Here is a 19,013-nt window from a genome sequence, read left to right as displayed (position 1 = left end):
TTACAAGATGTGTTAATACAACTTTGAAAACTTCAGCTACTATTTACCTAGACAGCCCAAACAGCAGTAAGCACACAAGGGAATCCTCCTGCAGACATTCTTCTGTTAAGGCTTAACTATGCATACTTAAGCCATTCCCTTTTAAAATGCTTAAACTTGGAAGGCCGTTCCCTTTTAAAATGTTTTTCAAATGCAGGTGAAAAAACATGAGAATAAAAAAGAATTGAAATGCATTAGTCCTCACAAACCTGTGTTTCTTATCTTCCGTTTGCTGCAAGCTCGATTCTTTATGTTCCGTGCTGTCTGGCAAACCGTTTGTTGTCATAGGAGATGACAAAGAAACCTTCGGTCGATTTACTGGCCTGGGAGTTCCAGGGCCATTTACATTAGATCTTTAAAAAATAATAATAATAAAATTAATAACAACAACAATAATAATAATAAACCCCAAGGAATTTGTTCCTAACAGAGAGCAGCTATAATCTAGTTCTTAAAAGAACTGGGTGGGGGAGTGTAACTTCCTATTTTGCAATAAATAAAATTCTTTGCCTCCAATGGAACCAGTATCACCAAAACTTTAAAGAAAATTCTAAACGAGGTCACAAAAAATGTTAAAAAAGAACATGACGTATCCCGATGACTCCTCTTCTCTCCCTCACCCGTATTCCATATCATATCCCATTTTTGAGGCTACCTATTCAGGATCAGAATAGGCAAAGATAAGGGATCTGAGCCAGCTATTTCCATAACAACCTTGCTTTTATCCTGAATAATTTAGCTCCTGAAGCTGAACTTACCTGTCAGAGTAGCCTGGTGAATTTCCTGGGAACATTACACCATTCATCCGGTTTAAACTATTGGAATTATTTTTCCTAATAAAGAGAGTAAGAATCAGAATGTTAGGAATAAAGGAATGTTTCCAAACTGCTATACGTAACACTTACTTGCAGATCACTATCACTACTGTTGGCTTAACTATTGATACTGAAAACTCAACTCTGCACGTTGTACTTTGGGATTCAACTACTGTCAGGAAGCAAAATACATTACACACGCAGACACACGTCCTCCTGTCTACTAATGCAATCCTGAAGTTTCAAGAAACTGAAGATTTTACTTACTCTGAAGATGGATATACACAGCTGACAACCATGACATTCTGTAATACACAAAAACACATGTATTAAGAGTTCAGAAACAGAAACCTGGGCACCTGACAACAGTCCACAACTTGAAGGGTTACAGGATATTGGTCATATCTGCTGAAGTAGCTTTCAGATAAATTTTCTTTAGAGGTATCAACACATTGAAAACACAAAAACCATCCTGGCTTCCCTTCAACAAGATCAGACCACAATTACATTGAAAGCCAGTATTTTCTAAGTGGGTCAAAACAAGACAACCACACTAAACCCCAGGCCCAAGTGTTTGTAATTTCTAATTGAAGCATCCTTGGAAATCAGAACAAAATGTTCTCAAATGCTGAAAAACTCCTGAACTTGTGAAATGTTCTATTTGTACGTATGAGTCCTATATTGAGAAGCATGCAAGCATTATTAGCTATTTTTGGCACAGCCATATTTCATCTGCTAAATTATTTTGGCCCCTGCATAAAAAAAAGGGCAGAAATAATGACTAATTCAACGTGTTTTGCTTAGCCCCCTCTCCCTCTTGAATGGCACTGCAAACTAAATCCATTTTAATATCTAGAAACCTCACTTTAAAAGGAGCCAAGTTTCTTTTTTCTTATCAATGCTTAGTCAAATTATAAATGCAGCCTTTTCTGCAGGACTTAAATTAACCCAGACTAACTTTAATGGAAGATCTCCATAAAGCTTGAAGTACTGTTTCACAGATCTCACTCTGGCTGATTTTTGCTTTGTGAAATTTCTGTTTCATCCTTTATTGCTGACTTCCTTTTCTAAACTTGCAAGAATATATCTGACTGTATGTGCTGTAACAGTGAAATCAGCTGCATTTAAAAGTTACACTTTTTGGAGGAGGGACTGAGTAGCCTAAGTAGGAACCTCAAGCTAATTTTGCTATCAAGAAAATCCTATGTGGAACTGCATTCTAATGTAAACACCATTTACTGACATCTGTATGCTTTTATGAAGATTCATTCCTCTATACAAGAGGATTTAAATACTGACACAAAAGACGCTGGGGGGAAGGGAGGTTTCCTCTCTTCCTCATCTAATCTGAACCCAAAAGAAGAAGGAAGCATCAAACCAAAAAATTCAAATTATTTCAGGTGATTATTTGATCAGTTTTAGTTAGGACTCAGTATTACGAATGATATTATACCCTCCAGAAACTAGTTTGAGTACTGCACAGTAATTAGGAAACAACAGTTACATTCCTGAAATTTACTTTCAAGTTTTAAGTAAGTTCTTTCAAACTGCTCTTACAACATTAAAAATAAAGGAAGAAACTCAAGAGTTGAGAGTAGCTATTAGCTACTACATGACTGTGAACCATAATGAAACCAACAGACTTTTGGTAGCAATTCAAAAGTTATTTAAATAGTTATTTAAATGGTGACTGTTGAGCTGCATGTTCTCAGCAAAATACATACCTTTTCCACACCTCTTAGAAATTTGTCTGTTCCTGTGTAATTCCTCCTAGGATCTGTCAGCAACTCACAGAGTCGCTGAATAGTGAAGGGGATGCTGCAATGAAATAGATTTATAACAATTTAATTTGGTTTTTATGAGTATGACTGCTAGGAAGCAAAAATTTATTGCTTTCCTCCCCTTACTGAGAGGACAGAAAGAAAATAGTACAGAAATCTGTTGTTATTAGCAATATAGGGTAGTAACTCAAAGCCTTATTTATTTCCCTTATTTCACACACTGAGATAAGGCACTGTCTTTTGTGCTCACCATGACAACTCTTAAGTAGCATCCTAAACGCATCATCCCGCAACTCAATCCACTAAAATGATGAAAGGGAAAGCGGTATTTAAATTCAGAAACCAGATCATCAACAGTAAAATAGTTTAAGACTGCATTTATTAGATAACTCGAATAGAACAGAAATGGGAAGTGATCCAAAACAAATTTGAGTCATACACGCTAGATCTAAAAAAAAATCTCAACTCATAGTTTATTTCATGTTTTACAAAATACATTTACAGAAAAAGCATTAAATGGTGGAATTACTAACTTTAGCTGTTACACACACTGTATTTTGCCACACCTGGACAGTACTTATCTATCATGGAACACCTTGGTAAAATCATTATTAAACTCAGATGTTACACAGATCCATAGCATCACATTCACACTGTTTTCTGACAATTTTGCACTCGGTTTCATCCTACTTAAATGAGAAACTGACCTTTCAAGAAAGCGATATTTTACATACGTCGATCAGTTACCTGAGTTGTCATACACTTTCACTGAAAATTCATGTACAATGTCACAATGTAACACATTTCTATGACTTTTGACAAAATAATGAAATACTTCAGGTTGATTCAATAAAATAATGAACATTTACATATTTTTACAGTTGACTATTTGAAATTGAAGCCATTAACATTTCAAAAATACACCTAAAAGAATATTTGATACAATGATACTTAAGAACCAGTTCTTGATTGAGGATATGACTGACACACCAAATCCAGAGCATTATCAATACACATTTGCATACATATACAGCACTACGCTGGATTATTATTTTTTTTAATTTAACTTTTATTATTTTCTAAGGACCTTGGTACACAGTATCTTTAGCCTATTTCATTAGCTAACACAGTACCTAAAAGCTAAAAAGCCACGTTTTAAAGATGCGCAGATCTACCACCGGGTCAGCAAAGACGTCAGCACCCTGTGCTTACTCACACTACGTGACAATTCACTTCAGCGCAAGCAGCGAGCAGAAATAGAGTGACCAAGCATCAACAATCTAATCGTGTTTTCCAGCACTGTGCGGTATGTCACTGAGGAAGTTACAACCCTCAACTTGAAAACGGAAAGGATATACGCTACCGTACAACCACCCTCAGCCCTAGCTCAAACGCTGCCACCGAAAAAAAACCACAGACTGCCTATCACGTTTACCCTGCCAAGGAGTTAATGCCTTGCGCTCAGCCTGAATTACACCATACCAGCTTATCTGTACTTGACTTCTAGGAATAGGAAGACGGTCAGGTTAATTTCCATCAGTCAGCTGCGGCGAGTTAGAATACAGCTGACAAAGCATTAAATACGTTCAATATTTGCAAAAAGTAATGCTAAAAGAGGGCGATTTCTAAAGCATTTGTTTTGACACGATTGCTTAAAAGCAAGTAAAACAAATGGCAGAAATTTAATGTTTTGGCACACAGGCAAAATACGCCTCACCTCCCTATCTGACCCAGAATTATCTCTTTCCCAACCCCAAAGTTTGATAAGAACAAGCTAGGAACAAATGTTCTTTTTCATTCAGTCTATTACATGAAAGCTCTTGGGCTTGACAATGCTTCTCTCATTCTGAATTTCACTAAAGCTGCCTTACTGTTCATCACATATTGCTGCTCTTTAGCAGCGTTTGGTCAGCTAGCAATCCTTCTGACACCCAAGTTCTTCACAATGCTCAGCTTCTTTTCACCAACTTCCCACCTCTGTGACTCGGTCACACAGAAGAATTTACCTGATCTGTTAACCTCTCCCCGTAGGCACAGCACTAGTTGTAACTACTGTTTCTCATCCATGGCTATTTCACTTTGGGGTTTAAAAGTCCCTAATTACAATCTCTTTGTAAAGTTGTAACAGACTAAAATGTCCATGCAAAATCAAATTATTTCAGAGAAACAACAATACACGTAATTTTAAATTATTTTTCATCAACCAAATGTATGAAACATTCTGAAGAATCATTCCCAGGCTAATTCCTATTTAGCTGCATCTAAGTGGGCACTTGGAGAACAAAGACAAGGACACGAAGTAGTTTTGTGCGCCAACAGAGTTCTGGTTACTTGAGAAATACTCAAGAAAATGCGTAGCCTGAAGTCGCACTCCTATTTTACTCTCAGTTCAAAAATGTTTAAACAGAAGTTAAAACCAGTTTTCCTCCAAAATTTTCCATAGTAAACTGAACTTTGTTTACTGAGCAGTAGATGGCACCAAGTGTCACGGTATCACCTCCTCTGCATATCATTTGTTCAACATTTGTATGTGCTTTAGTTTGCAAAACCCAACCAAAGTTAACTTCACCTCTGGTTAATTATAAACTCTTTCACGTAACTACAAATTTTAAAAAGTTTAACAATATGATGTTAAAATAAAAGTAACCGAAATCGGTGCAAATCCGTATGTAAACACCAACGTGAAAGCTTGTGGGCAATGAGAACTGATCTTTCCAAATGCTTAGGAAGACGGCTAGTGCAGCACACGAACTGCGTGACAGTCAGTCCTTATCTGCCTTCCTAAGGTAACCGCCTAAAATTCCCCACAAAGACATTCGGAATTGCACTTCCTAGTGCTATTGTTCAGAATGAATGTCAACCCAAAAATTCTTCATGTAGACAGCAGTCAAAAAGTAACAGGGGAAATTAAAAGGAAAGGCATGGATCGCCTTAAGTTTAAGACCCTTCTAAACCCAGTTGTTATAACTAAAAGGTTAAGTCCTGTTCAAAATGAAGAGCGATTATTGGACATACCATGAATTTTAAATGTGATACTGAGGAAACACAGAAAGCAGAATGAACAAGCCAGAACGCAAAGCATTTAACTGAGCATTTGGATTATAGTTATAAATACGTATTTTTTTATTTTTTTTTGGTGCTGTGAAGACTCCTCTGTCACCTGAGATCTCGGGTAACCTACCTTGGAACTTTCTGCTTCAGGAGCAAAAGATAAAGAGAAGAGCACGTCTTTCAAGACCCTCCTACTCCAAAGCAATTCTAAAGCCTAGCACAAGAACCTGGCTCTAGAAGCACATTACGCAAAGTACGGTAAGACACAGTAAGGCTACAACAGCCAGTCTGAGCTTTCTTTAAAAGTCACTTCACCTAGGAAGACCCATAGGACACTTCTCCATGGGATTCAACTTTCACATTCATATCCTCCCTGTAGGAGCTGTGGTGTTTACTAATGGACTATTCTACAACCCCAGACTCTGGAACATCCTTATTTATGACTTTCTTACAGGTAGCTGATGTACGCAGCTTGCTCCCTCAAAGACCAGGTGGTTCAGCTGAAAGAACGAGGAAGTGGCACACTTTTCAAGCGCTCAGCACCAGCTGAGAACAGCAGAGCTGCACGCTTGGGTCACCCACAGGTTTATTTAGTGTTCTTCGGAAAAACAGCAGATAACAGCAGCCCATTCATTAGCTGTCTCAACGTGAGAACATTACAGATTTTTGGGGCAGCAAAGCATTAACAAAAAGCTGGCGGAGGTAGGAGAGAGACAGACTGGCATAAAGGACAGGTTTATTTTTAAATTCCTCCCATGAAGCAGCCTGGTATAAATATTGGGCAGCAGAGAACACACTGAATTTTACATTCTTAGGATTGTCTTATGTAAGAGCAATCTGAAGCTTTTTTATTTTTTTAAAGGGAACCAGGCCTGACTTATAAAAGACACTTACATTGTATGTATGTAACATTGCATGGAACAATGACAGTAAAAATTATTAAGCTAACATCAAAATAACATGCTATGGACATGTCAGCAGTACCTCCAAAACTGAAATCAGGAAGTGACAGGGAGCTAAGCCTTACAGTATGCCCATTTACTGACAAGCTGAGAAAAAGGCTGAATAAGTCTCTCATAAGCAAATATCGAGACTCGAACAGAATGACTCAGCTTATGTAAGTACGTAATGCAGTTTAGAAACAAGAAAAATAACTATACAGGCCATTAAAACAATACAGCAAATAAAAGACACCCTTGACAAAAAAATAAATCAGGAGCTTTATTTAAAATGAAACAAAACTTCCAGAATTACAAAACCAACAAAGGGTACACACTTAAGACACAGTCAGCAACAGATTGAATATCACACATCTCTCGACTAGCATCACCTGAACTATCAGTCTGAAACCAGCAGAATTTAACACTTCAAAACCAGGTTCACTTCGCCTCCTTGTCACACCGTGTCTACCACAGCATTAGCTGTTCAAAGCCTACTGAACTGCCACAGAGCTATTAAGAACTGAACACCTAAAGAGTTCTTTCAGCTAGGTATTTCAAAATACATTGAAAGAAATCTGACTTTAATGGCTATTTTACCTGTTACGTGCTGGTAACGCTACCGTGCTTCATTGAAGGGTATTAATACAAACCTACCTACGTACTGAAAAAACTGAGATGACTGACATGTCACAAGACATCAGTATTTTCATTCAAATATTATATTGCAAATTATTCTTATATATATGTATATATTATTAAGTATATTAAGAGAAACTTCTGAAACTGCTGCAATACATTTCCAAGGTATAAATTTGTTTCTGCTCATCGATTTAAGGAAGTAGAATAAACGGTCACCAAGCAGATTACTAAGGTTAAAAACTGAGTATTTCTCTTATCCTGATTTTAGGCAACAAATGTTACATACCCATTAAATCCAGTGACAATTTTCAGGATTCTTTCTTTCATCTCTTCGAAGGGAATATACTCCACGTTTGGGTTGGGGGGCCCTCTTGGCTCAGGAGCTGAGGTTCTGAAATCATCCATTACTTTCTCCAGTTTGAAAATAAAATAACCTTTAAATTGAGACCACTGAACCCTGCATAGGACACAAGAAATAAGAGATACACAAGTCAGCCCCAAAACCACAGAAAAACAGTGTAATTTTATGATTGTAAAAACAAAATTCGGGCTGGTATGCCAATCCTAAGATAAATGCAGCAACTAAGGAAGTATTATTTTTCTTTCTGAATTTAAAGCACGATAACTATTTAAATAATTACAGTAAAACATTATTATACGAGTTAATTGCCATTAACAAGGTAACAGGATAAGCCTGTTCCTTCACAAACCATTATAATTCCAACCTAAAATTGCACAGGATGTATGCACGTCACATTACCAGAGAGCCTACACGCAGCCTGAACTTCTCACTGAGGTTACAGAAGAAAAAAAAGACGTTTCAAGTCTGGAAACCACACAGCATTGTCTGTCTTCTGTTATAATGCCCTTCTGGTTTGGGCCTTTTGTAATTAACTGTTGGGTATCCACACACCTCCAAAGCACTTCATGGGACCTCTTGTTCTCAGAAAGGCAAATACATTTTGTATCACAGTTAGCACCTGATGAATATTTGAGCAAAACAATTCTGAAATTCTGAAAAACACGGCCACAGCAGTAAGTAATCTAAAAATATCGATTACCTTCTGCCTTACAACTTCCAGTTTTGCCATTTATAGAATTCTATACAATGAAATTTGCAAGAAAACAGGTTTCCTAAGCAGCATACAATGGATATCGGAGCCCCTCCTGCACCGACCAGCCCGCAGCAGCCCCCGAAGTGACTCTGGGCTTCCTCCCACTGACGCACATCTCAGCAGCGCAGGGAGCAACCTGCAAACAACTCACTTCCTTCAGTCACTACCAATTGTAGTCCGTCCGCGCTGACGCAACGCAGGAGCTCTCGCAGCTACCGGATGGCATTTATCCGCAGCATGTGGGATCTGAAACCAACAGGCTCCGACCACACGGGCACTGCATCTGCGGGAATCCAGCGAAGTCGCAGCAGGCTGCTTTCACAACAGCGCCCTGTTACCTCCACCTGAATCTTCCCCTTGCTCACAAGATGAAAACGGGAAAATTTAGCTCTGATTTGTCTAGAGGTGGAAAGACAAAGCCTTGGTCTTTCATTAGGAGCAATACATTGGCAAGAACGGGGGAAGAAAATCTGGAGAGGAAAGGCAAACCTTCCTTCTCCTTCCAGGAAATCATTAAGCCCTTTGCTGCAGAGGGGAACGCAGGACTTGGAGGCAAACTATAAAACCAGAACGCAAAATAGAAGGAAATAAGGTCCCAAAAGGGAATGTCCTGGACAGATTAAACAGAACCACTGGTTCTCATGGGATTATTGCTCCAATTAGCATTACAGAGAAAAATACAAAATACAGTAACATTTCTAACGTACAGTATGAGACACGACTCCTGCAAAGCTGAAATGAGAAAGCTCTCCAACTACGCCGTGCTACCGCCGTGAGACCAAAGCTTTCACAACAAAGCACACATTTAATACCTAGGCACATCACAAAGCACAGGCAGAACAAACCCGTCAATAACCTCACACCAAGGAAGGATTACTTCCTGCAGAGCACCCCAGTTTTACTTGCCTCATGAAAAGGGATTCCACTATTCTGCTAAAGCTTCTGATGAGCCTGTTTAGATATTTTTTTCAGTTTCAACTTAAGCCGCACTTTATTTTTATTTATTTCTTGCTGAATAGTAACACCTCTTTCCATAGATGATTAACCCATCAGTATCGTGTTGCTGAAATAACCCAACACAAAACAGCAAATATGTTTTAAATGTGAATCCACTGCCTGCAGGCACTATCCACCACCTCCTCTTCCCAGTGCTGAAGCTCTATGAAAACAAAGCAACCTTTTACCCCTTTACAGAAGCCTAGAAAAACGTTATTTTTTCTAAATTCAAGTATTTTAATTAGTATTTCTTCTATTACATAGATTGGCTAAGAACCCGCAGCTGCAATGCGCTGTGATTTGAATGTTGCAACACTGACCTAAAAAAGCATTTTTTGTCCTGTATTTCAGACCAAACAAATAAATGATAAACGCCAGCCGATGAGGTGACATGGCCCAGCTTACAGCCAGGAGCAGCACGGGTTAAGGATCAGCTCACCCGGCAGTCACAGCGTGCCCACAGCTGCCCCAGCCGTTGCAACCCCAACTTTCCATCGATCAAATGAGCTGTGGGTAGAAGCAGGGCAGCCACAGCGGCAGAAGCTCCGGGCGGACTCGCAGCAGCCACGTACTCAGCCTCCTCAAACAGGGTTTTCTTCAACGCTGCTGAATTCCACGCCGCCGCGGCTGTGCTGCTAGCAGCAGGAGAGCTAGCTGGTTAAATCCAGTGGCACAAACCGCGGCTGCTGCTGTGATCACAAGGCAAGAGCAATGTAACGCACTGCTCTGCAGGCCCCGAACTCCCCCTTGCTCCTGGAGCATCGCCTCCTGAGCTCAGGGTTGCACCTTGGACTTTCAGGGAACCCCAGGATGGTCCCACGGACACCGAAACAAGCTCCCACCGAAAATCATCTCGACGCACTTTCAGTCTATGCAACTGGTTTCCGATGAGCGTTTTTATCCCAGCACCAGCAAGTTACAGGGGAGCTCTGCCCACTCAGTGTAGGAAGTACCATCCACACCACAAATAACAGAGCTCCAGAGCCTTCAACTGCACAGACAGAATCCAGTCCTGCAGGGGCAGCACACTGCATTCCTGGAAGGTAGGAAGATGGTTCCTGAGGGATGCAGTGCAGGTCATTGGTTTCTTTTAGGCTCTGCTCTTCTATCCTTATCCTAGGACAAGCAATGTCCAGAACTCAGTCAGCAGCAGCCCCTTTCCCCCCTTTCTTACCTCATCCAGCCTAACATTGCGTCTGCCAGGCCGCTAGGAAGGGGTCAGCACTACGCACTGCTCTTACAGGAGGAAGAAAATACTTTAAAGGCAAGGGAGCTCGAACCCAGGTGTTTTGGGTTTTGTAATTGTTTATGAAAAATTCTCCTCCAACTATAAAACTCGAGAATGCCTGGCTGTGCATCTGAAGAAAGAAATTGTTAGAATAATGAACTTCCTTTTGACAAAAATACCATCTCTGCACAGGCAGTAAGGTTTTTTTTCCTACCACCTATTTATTTCCGTGAAAGTGATCGAAAATGAGTGTCAGAGGAGAAAAGTCAGCTTTCCTGCTTCCCCGGTCTATGAAACTGACAAGCAGAAGTCGGTGCCAGCTGCTCCTAACCTCCTGAAACTCACCTGCAGCTCACACATGGAGGAAAACAACTGGTCCACAAGTGATGGGTAGAAGTCTGTTACCTAATACAACACAACGGTGAAGATCACAAATGGCTTATCCTAGCACTTTGCAAAGCAATCTATAGCTACACCTCTGGGTATTTTAAGTTATCAGCACATGCTGAAAGACTAGGCACTTAGCCAGACAACGGTAATGAGAAGAGATAAAGAGGGAATATCTGTTTTCAAGGAAAAAAGAATATATATTCCACGTTTCCCGTGCTCCCTGAGAATAACTCTGGCATTAGTGCACAAGAAGTCTATTATAGCTGCTTTGTTAAAATGGGAGACACTAAAAATGAGCAAAGTTTGCTAAATGCCTTCTGGAGTTAATGGCCAAATGGAAGTGAAAAACTTCCATAGAGCTTTATGTACAACCTCGTTAAGCTTTATACACTGGAAAATAACTGGCAAACAATTTAAGCTCTGTCAAGAAAGCAAACTGAAGGAATTCCATGGCAGAAATACTATTCATGCATTCTTCTGAGCAGACTTGTTTATAAAAAACTTGTTCTTCCCACTCAGCATTGTACAGAAACAGCCTTTGCTAAATGCACACCCAGCCTTCTAAACCATGTTTTTTCTGTCCACTAACCTGTGATTTTGTGCTACCAACTCTTCTGAGAGCTTTTACAGCAACTCACAAACACAAAAATCCCCGTGAGCACTGAAGGATCTGTAGAAACACCTTCAGGAGGAATACTTCAAAAAACTGGCTTATCCTAAGATGCTTTGGTACAGCTTATTTGCGTTGTAGAGAACGAACAACTTTTAAGATATATTCATCTTATGTACATCTAAAGCACCCTTCGCTACAATATCTGGGTCATCCGGTGTGATTATATCTGTACAAAGACAGCTCCCCTAGGCTAATGAGCCTGGAACTTCACAGGTACTCTAAATCATTGTGAACTGGCATTTCTGCTCAAAGGAAGAATCCTCCTGCTTCCCTCCCACCCGCTCCTGCACCAGCCTTCCCTTACGTCAGCCGAAAGGTTTTGCTCTGACACATAGAAAATAAGAGGGGAAAAAAGGAAAGTGATTTTATTAAACAAAACGCATAGCCAGGAAAGAAGCCACCATAAGCAGGAGTGAGCGGCCGAGAGGAAGCAATCCCAGGCTGCTTCCAGAACTACGGCTTGTACCGTACCCGCATCACAGCAGGGCCACGCATCTCAAACCCTCCCAGGAGGGAAGCAAATGCTGACATTATATACTCAAAAATTTTAAGTTTTAAAAAAAAAAGTGTAATAGTCAGGTCACAGATGAAAGCATAGAAATTAACTCAGTGCAACAGTTTAGTTTGTCCTTGTGAATCTCTTAAATACCCGATACTCTGTCCTAGGTTTGCTGGTAATTACACTACGAGGTGTTACCAGACGTTTAACACCGTAATATTGTACCATTACGGAGCCCCAGACCTTGCAGTTTACATTAGAAAGATAACAGAAATGTGGATGGAAAAGACTTCTGTGTTTGAAGCTACTCAGCTGTGTTTCACAGAAATTAAACAGGGAAGTAGGCAGCAACTGATCCGACAGGCAATAATACGAAAAACAGAAGCAACATTTGAGAATATTTGTGTGTGACTCGAGAGGAAGCATGAGAAAAGGCTAAAAATCAGTGGGGGAGAGAAAGATCAAATACAGAAGACATGAAATGAGCACACAGAGGTGAAATGAAATGACAGGCAAAAAGAGACACATGAAATAAAAAAAATATACTTAAAAAATCCACTCCCCATACCCCTGCAAACACAGCCAGCCCCTGGATACGGACAGAAGTATGTGAAGATAAGAAGTTTAAGCGCCATGAAGAAAGCCACAAAGGAGCATAAGCCAACCCTACAGTTAGGAGGACAATTACATACTTGTTCACTGCAAGTTGATGAGGCAGCAGAAGATGTTCATTGCATGGAGAAGGAAGAATTACAGAAAGACACAACTTCGCAGCACCAGATCTTAAACGAGGGAGAACACAACCCCAAATAGCATTTCTCTAATAAAAGCAAGCTATTTCACACCTGGCCTTAAACTACGTGATTATCTGCTGGAAGTAACCCGTTACTACAGAGCAACACAAGTTTGCCAAGCAACATCACGCAGCTTTAGAAATCCACCAAACCTATTTGATAAATAGCACAAGGGACAGAGGTGACCTTAGACAGAAAGCAGCTCAAGTAATCCGATGCTGGGCCTTGATTTAAAAGAATTACTAGCACAAAGTTCCTTGCAAGATAAGATTGCTTCTCTGCTAACATGATTTGTGCAGAACTCATCCTTCCAAACATGCACAGCAAAAACAAAATTGCATTTTACACGGAAATAATCTAATCCTATCACTCCCACCACTCTCTGGGAACGGGGAAAGGGAAGCAGTCAAAATGCAGAAAGACTTCCCCCGATTCCCTCACCTCCTGCGTACTTAAGGTATTTGTACTGATCAAACTGAGAAAGCAGCCTTCTCCCGTACTGCCCTGCTTACTGCGAGACAGGAGAACCACCTGTCAATACCCTGCACCATTAAGATAGGTTTTGCGGGTGAGAGAATGAGCTGCTATTTGCTTCCTACCGCTGGACAAGCTTTTGTCATCGATTCTGCTGCCCTCTGGCACATGCACTTCAGGAGACTTGAAATTTCAACAAAAAGAGCAGGAAGACTGAAACGTTCAGCAGAGTTGTTCAGGCAAGATTTGACAAATGCAGAAAAGCAAGTAGCAAGTAAATCTGAAAGGCTGCTGGGGAAACTGAAAGGGAGAGGCAGGAGCCTGGCAGTGCGGAGGCTGACAAACACGCACGGACTGACAGGGAACAGACCATGCCAAGGAGGGCAGCTGCACCTGCACTGCCCCTGCCTCTTTCAGGCACACAAAGCTCTCCCTGCCGCTTCCAGGAAAACCTGTCCATGTCCAACGCACGATAGTAGTTTTTTCCTCGTGTATTTAGTACTGCACTGCTTTGCTACAACACGAGGATCCCTAGCGGTGCTTCATGCCTTGGATATTACATGGAGATTGGAGCGCGAGCTCCCAGAAGTGCCTACGAAAACTGCAGAAAGTTACTCATCTCCTGTTTACGCACCTGTTTTAAAGCATCAGATTTAATACACACTTTATCTAAGCTCTACAGGATTTTAAGTCACAGATATCTGTAAGACCCATGGAAGGTAAGTCAGGACAACACCTAAAATTAACTAGAAGAGCAGGAGGAAGAACTCAGTATGCCTGAAATAGGGCTACCCCCAGAATGAAGGTACTGCAATTATTTCATAAACCTTTCTGGAATTGTTTCACAGATTATAGGTGTAATTAAGAACAACATTATATTGGAGGGATGTTAAGCTTCTAGAGACTTAACTATGTACTTAAAACATTAAGAGTCCCGGTGGGATGGCTGTCCTCACATTTCACAGTGTTGAAGTTCATTACAAATTCACTTGGTTTAAATTTTAAGAGGATGCCATCTGTTTTGGAGAGATGCTATATACCAGAAAGTACATAATATGAGTAGGAAAAGCAAAGCAGATCCACTACTGATTCTGTTAACTGAACAGGCCATGAAGAAACATCACAACCTAGTATCAGGCAAAAGCAAGGAGCACTTCCCTCTCCTCCCTTCTTCTATTATTGGCATCCTAAATATGGTGTATTTAGGATGCACTCAAACCCATCATGTTCAGCTAAACTGATTTCAGCATAAAGTCCCCAAGCTACAGAATGAAAGAACCGTCAGACAACCTCAGAGGACTTCTCTTAACTTCTAACAAGAGACATATCTCTCATATTAGCTTCCCCCAATTATTGTTGATTTAGATTACATTCCCACAGGGATTTGCTAGTAGGAAACAGGTGTTTTCTGAAGTGAAATAACTTGCCAACTTCAATAATTTTCTCTTCTTTTATGCTTTGCTCCAGAGCTCATAGATGAAGATACCCTGCAGAACACAATAATCTTCCCGTGCTGTCAGAAGTAAAATTAAATTCTCATCCAAGACAAGTTAATTCCTTTCCTATTCCGGTCTAGGAAACTATCTGATAAGCCAAAAAGGCACAGAAAATGAAGTGCACCCAGCAATCACGTACCCAGTTCAAATTCCCTGTGCCACCAGCAAACTTGATGGCGTGCTGTCCCACAGCCTTGAGGACACGTGCACCAAAACAGAAACACCGTGAGCAGAAGGAACAAGGCAGTTCCCAAAGTGCTAGGTTATTTTTCGGTGTTCCTGAATGAGCGGTAGGTTTTAAACTGTAGGTGATAGGGCCCTGTGAATTTACCTGAACATCGTGCTTTGTTGCACACTGCTGTTAGGAAAACATGCTGGCAAACGCTCTTCCTGGGGGAGTGTCCGGCCAGCACCCTCACCTCCTAACTCATGTAAAATTAAAATGCTCTCACGTTATCTTCAGTAGCGTTTGACCTCATTTTACCTTTCATTTTAAAGGAAAAAAAAAAATACTGAAGAGCTCAAAAGAGGAAAAACTGGTATTTCCCACAAGCACAAAAGGTATTGTTCCGTTTCCATTCACTCACTGCTGTCAGCCTAAATCAAGTCCTTGCTTTCTTTCTTGGTGAGCAGGACAAGCTCACTCCAGAACCACAGAAACGGGAATACATTAGAGGTGCATCTGCTGTGGTGGTGAGTGCCCACCTCTCCACTACTTGCAAATTACCACTATTATTGCCAGGAACAACAAAGACTAAAACTTAGCTATGGAAACAGACAGCTGAGAAAGGCATTAAACTACTATCTGTAATCATCAAGGGACTAATTCTGATCTCTCCTGATAAATATTCAACTGACTCCAACAGAATACAGCTGCTGTGCAGAACAGAAAGACTCTGAACTGACTGAACGTCTCAGGAAAGTATATTTCGTAATATAGTTATCTAAACACAAACAAAACCTTTTATTTTCTTTTATTTAAAGGCAAAACCTGACCACGGAACAAGAGGACAAAAATGTGATTGATTCTTCTTCATTTGGGAAATAAATTCCTTAGAGCAGAGTTGAAAGCAGTGCGTACACACGTACTCCAAAACTTCCACAACCACAGGCAGTGGCTTATCTATGAAGATAAAAGTAAAAGTAGATGATATTTCCATTACATTTCCCTCTTTCACTTGAAAATTTAAGTATTCTTTGGCTGATAGGAATAAACCGATACGTTTACTAAAATATTCCACGTACTGGGCTTCTGCACTGTGTAAATTCTTACCTTACTTTGATTTCTCCTTCGTGTAATTTCAGTTACGCACATATTCAAAAAAAATTTATTATAAATCTCAAGTTTTATTACAAGTAGAACAGTTACCTTGGATATCGAAGTTCCTATAAAGTACACACCAACTACACAGTGCTGCAAGCCTTCTGCATGCAGACTTTCGGATGAGCATCAAAAACCAGCAAAGTCCTGCCATCTAAGCAACGCTGACTGTATATTAACATATTTATGGCTTAGTTACTTTTTTTTCAAGACTTGGACTCTGTTATTACTACAACAAACTACCCCAGGAATAATTACTTCAAAAAGGCATGATTTCAGTGACCACGTTTTGAACTTTCGTTGTTATTCTTTAACCTTCAAGCGAGGGACAATCACACCAACCTTAGGACTGTGAACACCAAGGCACTAGCACAGAAGCTGGCGGTAGGGGCGTATCTGACTTCTCCCTCTCGCAAGTGCCAGTCCCACGCAGCCCAAGAACACCGACATTCAGCTGCTTTCCACAGGTAACCGAGGCTGCATGTGAGCAGCGCTGGCTGAGCAGAGCGGCAGCAGCAGCCAGGCTTTGTCCGTGTGCGTCAAAACGCCCCCCGAGAACCGCTTACGCGGTGCTCAGAGCTGCCTTTAACACGACTGGACATTCTGTTTAAATTTAGACAACCCTAATTATGTCAACGCTAACAATTCTTTGCATTGTTCCTTGCTTTTACTCATTTCTATTTCAAATAAAATTTCACTGAAGATTAACATTCACTAAGGCACGCTCTGAAAGTGATGCTGGGCATTGTATCATCGAGATTCTGCAGGAATTCCAGAGCCTAATTCAGAGTGCATCCCATACAGTAGATATTCTGCAAGAAAATGATCCACCAGGCAAAGGCACAATACACTGACAGTAGTCTAGAGCTGACGCAGGGAGTACAGAAACATAAGAGAGACTGCACTTTCTCAATAAACTTGTTTAGCAGAAGGCCAGGAGTGAAATTTAAGCAAACTATTATGCAACAACCAAAGTGTACTTTAATGTCTTCCTGAATTTGCACCTAAAATTACTATCTCTGTAGAAGCTGCCTCCTAAGTAACATCATTCTGAGTAACGTAACTTCAATGTTTGGATAATCACATAAACATCACCCCTTCCACATACAAACTAAATTCCACATATCTGGTAATACAGGGCACTGAAATTGTCCCAGTTTCACCAGTTTGCATAGAATGAACAAATAAAACATTCTGTAACTCACGCAGTAAGTGTAACTTTTAAATGACCGGCGTGTAGAGATCCACAGGTTACTGCTCACAAGAGCAGCAGATCCCACTGAGATACTACTATCAAAATTGTACTGTATTGAGCACTAAAGCTTGGAAAACAGATAAAAGAAAGGCGCCCTGTACAACCACTTTTGGATCTGAACCTACTTTGCGCTGTAGCGCAGTGCTCGTCAGGTCGTGCTTCACCCCACAAAAACACAGACCTCACTCAGGCCTGGGAGTAGTGTGAGTGAGTTGTGCTTCCGGTACTAATTCCTTCCAAAACCAGGAACGAGACACCCAAACGACTTCTACGCAACGCACTTTGGCTCCCACACACCAAGCCTAGGCTGAGCCAGCATACGCCATCTCCGTCTGGCCTGGTAAACAGCCATCAGGTGTTTCTGCACCACCACAGTGCTGCTTTACCACTTCTAAGCACAAAGCCTCGCCAGGTGCAGCCATCGTACCAGGGTGCTGCTCTACTGCTCCTGCACCTCGGCTACCACTGAAATCTTGTAGCTGTCTTCAGGCACCATTAGTTCTGAACCTGTGAGACCTGCCAGACACATCAGCTTTGCAGAAAAGCAGTATCAGCCCCGTTTCGGCACAAACCAGATAAACCACCACAGCACTGGGCCGACCCGACTCCTCTGCACCCTCCCTCCTGCAGGCTCCATCACCTTGCTCCCTCCCAGCGGGTGCCATCCGGAAGGAACCTTCCCAAAACCTGCAGGAAGAACAAGGCTCATCGGTTACAGGACCAAAGCAGAAATAAACATCCTTGCTTCTGTAAAATGTAATATGGAGTAGGACAACACCCAGTGGCCTGGGGAAGTGCTTACATTAAATAACAACGAGCAATGCCACCACAGAACGGTCGACTTGAGGCCCGCTGGAAGACAGAGATAAAACTGAGGCAGCGCAGATGTGATGAAATAGCACTAAGAGGTAAGGGTAAGAACTGATAGAGGAATAAGGAGTGTGGAACTGAGCTTGAGTAGAAGGACAACAGAAGAAAATTAAAGGCGATGGTCAAAAGCACATGCAGCTACGCTAAGTGGTGCAGAATAACGGCGGGGTGGCTTCCTGTGCAAAGCAGCAGCGAACTGCCTGCACAACGCCTGCTGCTAAGCACACGACGACGTATGCACCAAGGAAAACCTGCATGCGCGTAGCTACATCTGCAGTTACAACAGCCCAGCCACTGCAAAAAGTCAGCACCATCAGGATCTCGCCTTCCGTTCCTCCTTTCACGTCTAGTTCATAGAGAGACTAAATTTGTTAGGATCAGTTCATTATGCGAATCTGACACTGGGAGTCTGACCTTTGCACCACAAACCCCACTCCCAACAGATAAGGAGTGGCAGCATTTAAATTAGAACAGCAGCACGCAGTCCCTGAAGGTAAACCAGCAGGCTTTTCAACTGGGTTTCCAGTCCGTTGGGGGCACGAGTGGGTTCCGAGGCAGAAAACGCGGTGTGAGTGGCGTGGGAGTTGGTGGGGAATAACAGCAGGAAGCAACACAAGGAAGTTTACTCACACCTCT

The 19,013-nt window shown here is 41.3% G+C and overlaps 1 protein-coding gene across 3 annotated transcripts in view; it reads right to left on the bottom strand.

Moving 5' to 3' along the window:
- Nucleotides 1-19,013, bottom strand: part of PPP4R2 (protein phosphatase 4 regulatory subunit 2) — a 28,675-nt gene that overhangs the window by 3,044 nt on the left and 6,618 nt on the right. For all 3 annotated transcript variants that reach the window (XM_083795096.1, XM_083795097.1, XM_083795095.1), the window contains exons 3-7: nucleotides 7,553-7,723; nucleotides 2,579-2,672; nucleotides 1,122-1,159; nucleotides 798-872; nucleotides 249-392 (exon numbers count right to left, since the gene is read on the bottom strand). In XM_083795096.1, the coding sequence (XP_083651222.1) occupies nucleotides 249-392; nucleotides 798-872; nucleotides 1,122-1,159; nucleotides 2,579-2,672; nucleotides 7,553-7,723 (522 nt within the window). The remainder of the gene's footprint in view (nucleotides 1-248; nucleotides 393-797; nucleotides 873-1,121; nucleotides 1,160-2,578; nucleotides 2,673-7,552; nucleotides 7,724-19,013) is intronic.

Source organism: Anser anser (assembly GCF_964211835.1).
Source record: "Anser anser genome assembly, chromosome: 12".
Classification (NCBI taxonomy): domain Eukaryota; kingdom Metazoa; phylum Chordata; class Aves; order Anseriformes; family Anatidae; genus Anser; species Anser anser.
Note: the sequence above shows the minus strand (reverse complement) of the source record. Positions and strands in the feature narration are given on the sequence as shown.